The following is a 12,043-nucleotide window of genomic DNA, read 5'->3' as shown; positions in this document are numbered from 1 at the left end:
CAATGATCTACGGAAAGAACAATTTTTTTTTTAACTCAATGAATCCCTTCTTTTGAAATGACAATCTAACATCTTTAAATCCTTAACAGTGTCTTGAAAGGAGCAAATGAAATATGGAAGTGCGATGGGAACCAGTAGCAGTAATGATAATACATGATATTTTTTATCACAGTAACAATAATCATGTAGTCTTACACACCAAGGATAGTCGCTTCAGTGTTGCCATTGCTCATCCCAAACGCCAAAGGGCTAGCTATGTCATCAATATTACCCTAGCCATTGTTGGTATACCCATTCATACATTCAACTGAAGAGGAACATCGTGGTTAAAGGATTTTGTATAAATCTTACAAGGATTGGCACACACAACTGCATAGCTTACTATGAGCAGCCTTAGCCCGGCTGCTAGATGGTGCTTCTCTCCACCATACGACGCGAGGGTGCTCAAACTAAAATCACTACCATACAATGAGAAAAACAAAAATACTCACTGCCTTGCATAAAGCAGAAACAAACAAACGGACACAGAAAATAAAGTGTAGGAATCACATATCAAAAAGAGGTGTTGCGAGAGAATCTTACGAAATCGTACCTCTGCCGCTGGGAATTTTCCTTGGCTAGGAGATCCTCTTGTTCCTGCTCAGTGCCTATTGGTCTCATCTTTACGTGGTCATTTCCGGGTTGTGAATATCATAATTGTCACCAGCAGTAGAAAGGGAACATTTCGCAATCCATACTCAACGGCAACTATGTTTTCGAGGTACACGCGAGCTTACTTCACCTAACTTCTCCTGCTTTTTGTATTTTTATAAACACATCACATCCGTAAAAGAGAAAGAGAAGAACGTCACATCATCTTCTCTCTTAATCGTCCGTGAACTTTGTTTTGTCTCGATGTGTTGTTCTTATTAAACACGAAACGCCGAACCTATACCCATCACAGTCTTTCTCGGATTTAGGCGTCGACAGGTCGTTGACACTTCACAGAAACAGGATTTCCCCAAAACGCTGCTTCTCAACAATCATCAGATCATCACAACAAACATCATATCTATCATGCCAAAAGAGGTAAATTTTCAAGACAAGACCTACGAGGTGATGCGGGTTTCGGATGCGATCCCTTTCGCGTTAAACAATTTACATCATATCACCAGGTCTTCAGAGATCACTTTTTTTCTGTTCACGGTCCAGCTGTCACAGAGCAAACACAGAAATCAATTTATGTTTTTGTACTTCTCCAGTCGCCACGCAAAGAAGGGGGCACATGACCACTTAACCGCCCTTTCACTCCCCTCGGATTCACCTTACATAAACAGAGAAGGTGTTGAGCACAAAGCGGTCCTGATTGATAGTGGTGTTGAGAAAGCCCCCCGAGGCGGAGATGATATCACGGTGAGCGCGTGGATGCGGAGAAGCGAGTTGTGTTAAGTGACATCTACGCGGCCAAAGCTTCCGAGTTTATCTCAATGACGTATATTTAATCAACATCATTCGACTATGCGGCTGTACATATTTCAAGGAGAAAGCGTGAGCGCGCGGACTCGTGCGGCCTAGCTACCACTCCACAAATGGAAAGTTTTGGTTGGACGGCCAGGGGACGAGTTCAAGCCTCTCCGATGTTTCCACCATCTACCGTGATGATGTTGTTCAAACTTGAAGGAGCGTTTAAATATGGGGACTGCAAATCGTGGATAGCTAAATGCCGTGTATGGTTTCGTGCGATTCAAAATCACGAAATGTGCTTACCGAAAAATACAGGATATATACAATTTGTATGATCAACAAGGAAATGGGCGGGGCAGATTTACGGGTAACCAAAAGTTATTAACAGGAGCGTTCATAATCTTACCCACGTCGATTACTGAATAGATATGAATTGTATTGAATGAAATAATATACACAAATGTACATCCACACACACACACACGCATATATATATATATATATATATATACACAAAACATACATATTGATATACACGTCATCTATATTATAAACATGACTACACACATTACGTGTGGGCGTGTAAACAAACGTTTCTTTCTATCTATGTGAAACGTACACCAATGAGATTCATAATTATTATGATCATCGTGAATGTAATATATATATATATGTATCATATATATGACAATCACTTCTAGAAGTCTCCTTTTCATCTCTTTATATCCGCCATTTGCACTCTAACGAAACTTACGATGGAGGAAAAAAACGCGTCCCCACCTGCGTTGCTACGATGCCTCAGCTGAATTCACAAAGGTAACCACACCTTTCGCTCCATCAGTAGTGACAAAGAGAGCTGGCGAACAGATGCATTTGCGAACCTATACACACCCACTCGGGGTGGGGGGGGGGGGGGGGGTCCCGGGCTCCGTGTATACGCCAAACCCGTGTTACATGTTTGCGCGACTAATTATTTATCAATCGAACCGGGGGTATTACTGTTGTCTCGTAGAGAAGCTTAAGTAGATGTACTCTGATAGATTCAACAAAGGGAGAAGGCAAGGAAGATGGAGGAAAAGAGAAAGACTGATAGAAGATACCATTTGTAAGCCTTGGAAAAATCCATTAAAGTCGGGTAGGGTTGACAGGTGTTAGGAAACAGAACTACACGACTACAGCGCTCTGATTGAAAATGCATAGTATTTCATATTATATAACCTTTTAGAGGGACTAGGCACAAACAATGTCTTGAGAATGTCAATGCTGGTCTCCCCCCCCCCCCCTTCCCTCCCTCTCTCTCTCTCTCTCTTTGAATGACGTAGTCTGCAACAATGCAATTTTCACTTCTAAAAGGCAACCTGTAAATTTTGATTGGAATATAGGATTATGGACATCATCCCGTCAACGACAATTTTCTCTGTTACATCACAGGCGGCACGCATCCGTACATTTCACACCAGCAGATTCACCATCAAAAGAAGCGGTATTTATTAACAAGTCACAGCACAATGTGCATAGAACGCGTACAGTGGTCATCCGTAAGAAAACCGCCACTGATACATACTGATAGGATATCATGGCTGTTAACAGTAAGCTGGCGAGCGGCGATACGATATCTTTGGATGCGATCTCAGAGCAGGCGAAAAACATCCTGTTTGGCGCAAAACCGTCAGAAAAAAAAAACCCCAGGCATTATTACTAGTGAGGAAAAAGAAGGAAAATTGACTTTTGAAACGGTCTTCGTCAGATATTATATATAGAGAGGGAGAGAGATACCTTTAAAGTGATACCGCACGTTCACGTTAATAGTAATGAAGAGTAAACACACTCAAACATAAGGGTAATTGCATCAAAACTTTTTCAGCCGTTTGTACAAAATAAAGTATCATTTTGGTCTACAAATTAAAAGGCGTCTCCTTTAAAAGTATCCATAGTGATAAGGATACGATTTAAACAAAAAATGACAATATCTATGACGAAGTTGACTGGAATAAATTGAATATATTAATCAGGCTATTAGAATGGTAGGATTTTTAGGGAAATTAGACGTAACATCAGGTTTATACTGTTGTACAGTTCAATCTTTTTCCCTCTCGGAATAAAACAGAACAATCAATATTCTTTTTTTTCTCCATATTTTATTCAAACCATGTAGAACATGGTGTCGAGTTGCACGTTGATTAAGTAATGACGCTATCACCTCAGTTCATTTGCATAATATGTATACAAGGTATCATGAAAAAAATGTTACTTTAAATGTGAACAATTTGCTCAATTTATGTCTAATTTCAGCGAAACTACTGTCCCTAATATTATTTGATTTCCCGTGTGAAAGTCAATGTATTAGCAGTCCGCATAATATCAGAGGGAAAGTCAAATATTTTCACAGCCGTTTGAGGTCGTGCGCAAATTTAGAACCACTTAACACGACCTTGCGAACGGCTATAGAGATTGATTACATTGCATTGCAGGTTTCAGAGCACCGTCGATATATCATATTCAGAAATGAGCTCTTACACCAATTAAAACAATTAAATTGTGTTGTATATGTTGGGCCATTGTATCGCGTGATGGTAAAGTGGTAATTGCTGGAATGAAGCAAAATCCTATTAGGTTTCCATTGCTCCCATTCTAATGCATATTGAAAATTGGATTCAAGTGATACGACGATATGATCCTCACAACGAACTTATTTTGAGTTAACTTTCCACAGTGGTACAATAGGCGCCACAACGATTTAGACATAATATATCAGCTACAAACAGTGAAGGCGAAAAACTATATACAGGGAAACAAAGCAGAACACTTAATATTATTGTCCTTAATGTCCGAAACAAAGACATGGCAAACAAAGACCCATTAGAGTTTACAAAAGACAGGAAAATCACTCTGTGTTGATATATACTTTCATCTCTTCTTAACGTCGAAGCAATTGTCAATATTGTATAACATGTATGCAGTGTGTGCACACACACGCGCACACATAGACCTACACACAAACATATATATATATATATATATATATATATATATATATATATATATATCAGGGCTCCATACTAACTTTTTTTAAACCAAAATCATCAATTTCAAATTTTTGGTGGCCCGAGAGAAAAATTTGGTGGCAAAAAAACCCCAACAAAAACATTAAAAGTCCTGCTTTCTTTAATGAGTCAAATATTTAAGTTTTATCATAGTAAGAATTGGAAGCTGGACATATCTACTCATAAATAAACCTCAACAAACTCGCAACACTCACTCTCAGGCACTCGTTCAGTCCTTTTCATCCATCCTTTAAACAAATGTAATTGTTGAATGGTGAAGACTAAGTATAAATAGTCATTGACAGGCATATGGGTTGCAACATCTGAACATAAATAAATGACATCAGATTACATGCAAATAATTAAGAAGTTAGAAGAACATATTTCTATTTCTCAAAACACAAAAGGCAAAGGTACTACGTTTGCACACACTCACTGCATGCATTTATGCATTTCCGGCGCAAAAAGTTACGAATTTATTGACATACTTTTCAAAAAATTTTGGTGGCCCGAATCGGGCCACCAAATTTGCCCTTTTTTGACATTTAAAATTTAAAATTTGAAATTGAAAATTTTATGGTATACATGTATCATATTTACAGCAAATAATGGCAGCATTACAAGGACAACTTGTAACTAACCTATGTGATTATGTGGTGTATCTGTACCACATGAATGATATTGTTACCCTTTTTCCCTTATCAAGAATGATTTCTGTCAAATTCGGACGAAGACAAATCAAACAAACAAATAACAAAAATCGATCTTAGTACCTCATATATATATATGCTCATTCATTCATCATATATTGCACTCGATCAATCTCAATTAAGGACAGTTAGTTTTAAAGTTGCTCTACTGACGCTTGTGACTACACTCGATTTGACCACACGCCGTTAAATATCTCAACAATTTTCACTGGGGGTGCCAGTAACTGTACGCCTATAGAACCCCTGTAACATGCCCACATCTATACAGTCTGATTAATCTACGGTAGATTACGTATTCGTATACCTGCAATCGTCCAGAGCTTTAGTGGGATTGCGGCCCGAACTCCACGGCTGAGGTCAAGGTTCATTAACCCCATGTTATCTATAGATGGATAAGCCTTCCTGGTTGTAATGAGATTCCTCTACACGATCACAACTGATTAGATGGTAAAAATAATATAGACTGCTGGATAGGATAGATTATCAAAAGCCTTCAGAAAGAAGAAAGAAGTCACGGTTGGTACTCTTGCTATTCACATTCGCTACAATCATGCTTTTTAATTTGTTTAAAGTGACGTTTTTGGGGAAAATTCTAAAAGACCACGAACACGATCAAGCTACCACATGACAGACGTCTTTGAGTCCCCTTCGAGAAGGACTTGGCAATACAGTGCACTCCCGTTATAATGAGCACGGTTATAACGAAATGCTCGTTACAATGAAGTAAACATTCAGGTCAAAAGATTATCATCCATATACATTCACGTACTTTATTGTTCGGCTATAACGAGCTTTCGATGTAACGAAAGAAAAGCACCTGTCACGAGGACTTCCTTATAACGGGAGTGCACTGAAGTACACAAGTGTCTTGCCTACAAGGGCACAACCACTGCTGCAAGCGGACTAGAACCACAGAGCCCACGATTGATGGTCCGTGGTCTTATCGAAAAGCCTCATCTCCAGTGACTTAGTCTCTATTATGATGCTTTAGGGAAGTATCTATTATTCGATTTTAAGCACAGACAGTCCATATACAAGGGACAGCAAAGCTGTTGATTGGCTGTCAAGAATTCTGTTCCGCTTTAGACTGACTGAAAGTTTTCTCTCTTTTTTTTTTGGTTACTTTTGGTCGTCATACTGAAATATGGATTCCTTTCGATACAATATCAAGCCGTTTACATAGTACAATCACTGCATTGCCTTTAGGCAAAATTATTGAAATGTAGGCCTATATTGCTTTTTTTCTTTCCAGCAAGTTTAATTCAAGGAGTAAAATGACTGTTTCATCAAAATTGATTTTTGAATAAATAAGTTACGACATTGCACAGATGCTCATGTCTTTTTAAATAACATTTTATTAAAACAATCATACTGAATCACACTATTTGAATATGATTTGCGTGATTAAAGAAGTGTGATTTTGTTACTTTAAATGTAGGCCAATTGTATGCATGACTATCTAAGTCACTTTATTCGGTAATCCCTATGTTATCTGCAACCAGGGAAGTTGAATTGTTTACTCATTATTATTCATTTTCAATTTCTATTTTTAGTTTTCTTGCTGTGATTTACTTCTAGTTTTCATGTACATTGTAAATGATCGAGGGTGGTCTATACCATGAAAGTGAAGTGCAATGACGAAATCAGCACGCAAATCACTGCCATTCAAATCTATGTTAGATGTTAAACTGGAAAGGTTAAAGGTCATCATAGTTATGAATATTTTTTGAAGATATAAACATTACGAAACGTATCTTACATTTTTAACTCCCTTAGAATGTAATTCGAAGTCTGTGTTTTTACCTTTCTTACTGTGATTAACTTTAAAAAAAAATCTAATGAATGAGTGTGTAAATTCTAAAATGCCATGACGAAGAACGCACGCAAATCACTGCTGATCACATCTACGTTATATGTTAAACTAGAAAGGTCAAAGGTTATGAAGGGTATAGATATTTTTCAAGATATGAGAGGTAGCTTACGTAATCTTTTTTTTTTAAATCTTAAAGGCCCCCTTAAAATGTAATTCAAAGTCTGTGTTTAATTCGGCATCGAACACCAACAAGGGTCAGCAGAAGGATTCAACACTTGTTCAATGTACCAGTAAAGGCCACCGCACACTACAAGTATACGACTTTTGGTCGCACGACTGACCGACTTTGGATCCGAAATAAATCACAATAGCCTCAGATTATACGCTTGTTTATTTCAGATCCAAAGATCTGTTAGTCGTGCGACCGAATGTCGAATAGTGTGCGGTGGCTTTTAGATGTCAAAGATGTCATTGGTTAAACGCAAAGTACGTTAATGGTGTGGACGGCCCGCGCAACAAGGAAACGGTAAAATGGAAGGTTGGGTGCATGGAATGAAGACATTTGACGTTGAATTTGATGATAATCGGATTGTGATAGTATTTACCCTCAAGTAGGCGGTTTCATGCTTTTCTTCAGAACTTTATCTAGATTTTGATTTCCGTAAAACACTGAGAAACAGCACGACGTTAAGACAATAATGCTTATTGCAGGGGACCTTGTATTCACAACGGATGGATAGGACGTGGCATTTAGTGTCGCTTGAATCTATGACGTCACAACTGACCAAAGAATGATTCATTCTACACTTATCATTCCACCTGCTGCATACCACCATGCCACCTGTTTCTTGTTGTTGGTGTTATTGTTGTTTTTCGGTCTACTCCCGTCCCGCGCTTCCTCCCAACGTCAGTAGGCAGCTTTACGATCTACGACGCTATATTTCTATGAAGCTCCTCCTCCCATGTTGGACAACGTGCGCTCTATTGGGAACAATATTGTCTCGCACATGCGCAGAACTTCATTTTCTTTTTTTTTTTCTTTGCCTATTATAATAGGCGCGTCGCTGGAGTAACGTCGTGGATCTAAAGCTGCCTATCCCTATTGACAAAAAAGGTGGCATTTGATGTCTGACAGACCAATTACAAACCATGTTGAACGTTACTGACTCGTAGAATACAGTCAGACGTACATATTGGTGGACTATTAATCGGAATTGCAAATGAAATATGACAGAGTCATGGAATTTAACAGTTTCTTAGGTTTTTCTACCGAATGGTGACATACAGCGCAATCACACCCGCAAATTAGGAGAGACGGTGATGTCATTACGGAAAAATTTTACTATCTTTCATTGACTTGCACTCACCAACATTACAAATATGTTTTGGATTGATGCGTTAGTAACTCCAACTAAACTCTTTTCCCCCCTACAAGTCAGGTTAATCACAAGACAATCACACTAATTTTTAACAATATTGTGAATCATTTTATGATAATTCTATGCAAATTTCAAAACTTGAATGATTTAATGCCGAAAAGAGTAAAATTGAAGATGTATGCAAAAGTAAACCGAAGACTTTTGGAGTGATGATACCATCAACTTCTCTGACTTGCATACAAGTTGGTTGCATCTTATTTTACTTTTTCACAAAATTAGGTGGAAATTTAAAGTTCCTGTAAGTTTCCGATTTCATGTCCGGTTTTAATGAAACCTCTGTTATTCCGCTAATCTGATTTCACTCTTATTCTATACTGAAACCAACCTGAACATTGCGTCAAACTGCACTGTAACTAATCGTTTGCGAAATGTGACAACTGCTCACAGTCTAAACATATCAAGCATCCAGTGGGTTGATTAACCCCTTGTGTGCTTTGAGTGTTGATTGGTATAGCAAACCAAACAGCATTGTAACACAATTCAAAAGTTCCTGGCACAGAAAGGGTTACTTAGTAATCTATGACAGAAAATGACGTGTCCTCTCAATTTACAACGATGACAGTTCACCGTTTGGACTAACAAATGACTAAGTTGGATGAAATCAGGAAGTCAAAAGTTTAAGCCCCAGCTGTAACTATTTTTTTTCTGTCATTGACAAAGTTAAAGCATGGAGTATTATACGCATTAAGCGGAGGACAATGTTGATATGACAAATCGGATAATTGAGGACAAAATCAATCCTAAGTCCTTCATGACGTTCAATGCGATAACGCAGGAAGATTGCCGATTTAATGCATTGAACCCTTTAATCTCGTGTGCGTATTAATGTGTGCATGTGTGTGTTTGCGTTTAATACGTGTGTATTAATAAGTGTTAAATGTGTGTAAGTGGAGGTGGCTACCTCGGTGATAAAAAGTTATATTATTGTTTAATGAAATTCTATCTCATTTTTGCGTCAGGACATCCACTTCAGGGACATTGTTTGACGCAACAAATTGACACTTTGTGTACAGTTATCTATTTTTTTTTAAAAATGACAAATAAAAGGAAACCTCGAAATTGATTTTTGAACGCAATATACAGCGATAGGGCCATGTGGGGAAAGAATGTTGACAAAAGAGGTAATGCCATGGTCATATTTGTCATTGTTTAAAGCTTACAGTAGATGAGATACTAGTTTGTAAAGTGAAGTTGAAACCAATGATATTTATGGGCATCAGCGTTGTAGTCTTAAAATAAACATGTGGTGCGTGGTTAAAATGTGGATATAATTACATGCGGGTTTTTTTTTTATTTCATAAAACCAATGATGATCAATTGTTACTTACGTTCTCGGATCATCAGGGTCGATGCTGTACGGCCGGCTTGGCGAGGAGTTCGTCATATCCTGCTGCTTTATTTCCCAAGCTTCTTTAACGTCCTGAGAAATAAAGGGAAAACAAGCACTTGCTGATAATATACAATAATTATACTTCTCTCAGACTGATATGAAATTATTTTGATTCACCCTCCATCCTACAGAATAAATGTGACACCTCATGTATGTCAATGTTTTTCAAAGAAAGAAAATATTACAAGCCATCAAAGCAACAATTCAGTGGTGTTGTGTGTCATTCATTTCAAACATGTTGGTATACTATCGCCTGTAATCGTTTTGTAGTATGCGTTTCTGTTTCATTTTCGATAAGGCAAGTCAAAATACAGCAAAAATTCATCGACCATTGTTAATGCAAAACGGATGGTTGAACAGTTACGTATGACTCCAAAACAAAAACAAAAAAAATCAAATACACGTTTGGTATGAGAGTTGATTATTATGTAGTTAATAAGATTAGCCCCAACTCAACCTGCAATTAACGACACGTTTATCAAAAACTGATTCTGTTCACTATGAGCACGATAAAGATGTGATTCGTTATTTTCTCGAAGCACCGAGAACTCAACATAGAGATTCAAGGATGCAAAACATTGTTGATAAATTTGCGTGTAATAAGATTTGGTTTCCACGTCATGATTATGCCCTTCAGGCACAACGTCTTGCTATAACTTGCGTGGACCAGAGCATAAAATAATTTGTACCAAGCAGGTAGGTAAAGAGAAAAAGGTGGGGTTCTATAACGTTATTTGTTCTAGTATTTGCATGTGCTTGAGTGTGTTTGATGGTTTGTGAGGTTTTATTCATTGGGTAACAAATGTTGAGAAAAAATTCTGATCAATTGTACACGGCGTCTTTGAATCTAGGAAATCGTTGGCCCAACATCACAACTCATCCGGAGCTCCTTGGTATACCGTGGGATATAAACATATCATTTCATATAATTGGAGTAGGTCTATTAAGTCAGTTGTTCGCTGAAAGAAATATAAAAGGTAATTTTGAATGGTATTGTTTTACTCGTTTGTTCCGTTCAGCATCACAGTCATTGTAATGACTGTCGTTTTATTTTTTGTATTTTATCTTTGTAACAGAAAATTATTTTGAATGTGTGTGTGTGTGAGTGTGACAATGATCAAGAAAACTTGCATTAAATTGTTGGGCTGTCAAAAAAACAACACTCGACATGCAAGAGCAACCAGCAAATCTAAAGAGAATAGAAAGGTAGGAAACGACAGAAAGAAAGAGAGAGAGAGGGAGGGAGCGAGAGATTGAAAATAAAAGGAGATGATAAACCTCGTATCATTTTTAAGCAGCCATGTTTCTGACGGGAAGTGTTCAGCAATAAGAGCATCTAGCTAAAACAAAAAATGACAACAATATATGACCAGCCATATGAAAGGAATTCACCACTGCGGTGTATACAACAGGAAAACAGACTCGAAAATACATCACCATTTCTGCGAAGTGAACGGGGAGCTGTATCTCAACGAGTGTTTGGGCTTCCAAGGAATGTCGAAGAACCCTGGCTTCTTTCTGAAAACTATCCACGGTAAAATGTCTGTGCTGAGTCTCCCGAGTTCCTAACCCGCCAACATCATTCGTGAGAAAACTTCGAAAACAGCTAGCAGTATACACAAAACTTTTTAAATCTCAACCAAGCACCTCAAATCTGGGGGAAATCTCTACAAAAATTAATGGTGGGAAAGAAGGAGTCAGTTTTTCCTGCCGTTTATCCGAGAAATGAAAGCGCAGGCACGATGTAGTTGTGATATCGAAATTGCAACAGAAGAAGAGCGAAAGTTCCTCGTGGTTTCCATGGTGTTTGTGTGGAAGCCCACGCCCAACTGGAGCGGGTGAAAGAAACTCCACGCCTGGCACGCAGTTTGACAAATCGACTCCGACAAGCCGCTCAGGGGAGGGTAATTGTCTTTATTGATATCTTTATCATATCAGGGGGGATCAAAGGGGTGGCTACCGGTACCAAGTGATAGCTGAACATCACATCCAACACCAAACGCACACACGCACACACACATACACACACGCACACACACACGTACACACACACACACAAACACACCCACACCCACGTAGATAATTTGATTCATATTCTGTGTCAACGTGCCCAATGTGTGATCTCATTTATTCCACCCCTTTGCTCTCACTTCTTTCATCTCTCTTTTGGTCTCGTCCAATAATCTTACAGCAATTGATATCGT

At 38.3% G+C, this 12,043-nt stretch overlaps 1 protein-coding gene across 1 annotated transcript in view; it reads right to left on the bottom strand.

The window, feature by feature from the left end:
• Positions 1-11,541, bottom strand: part of LOC139744281 (NADPH oxidase 5-like) — a 59,177-nt gene extending 47,636 nt beyond the window's left edge. Inside the window, exons 1-2 of the mRNA XM_071654727.1 lie at positions 11,277-11,541; positions 9,778-9,869 (exon numbers count right to left, since the gene is read on the bottom strand). Of these exons, the coding sequence (XP_071510828.1) occupies positions 9,778-9,869; positions 11,277-11,279 (95 nt within the window). The 5' untranslated portion in view covers positions 11,280-11,541. The remainder of the gene's footprint in view (positions 1-9,777; positions 9,870-11,276) is intronic.
• Between the last annotated feature and the right edge of the window lie 502 nt (positions 11,542-12,043).

Source organism: Diadema antillarum, unplaced genomic scaffold (assembly GCF_040938485.1).
Source record: "Diadema antillarum isolate AM-2024a unplaced genomic scaffold, OU_Dant_1.0 seq00001153_RagTag, whole genome shotgun sequence".
Taxonomy (NCBI): Eukaryota; Metazoa; Echinodermata; class Echinoidea; order Diadematoida; family Diadematidae; genus Diadema; species Diadema antillarum.
The sequence above is the reverse complement of the archived record's forward strand: the minus strand, read 5'-3'. Positions and strand labels throughout refer to the sequence as shown.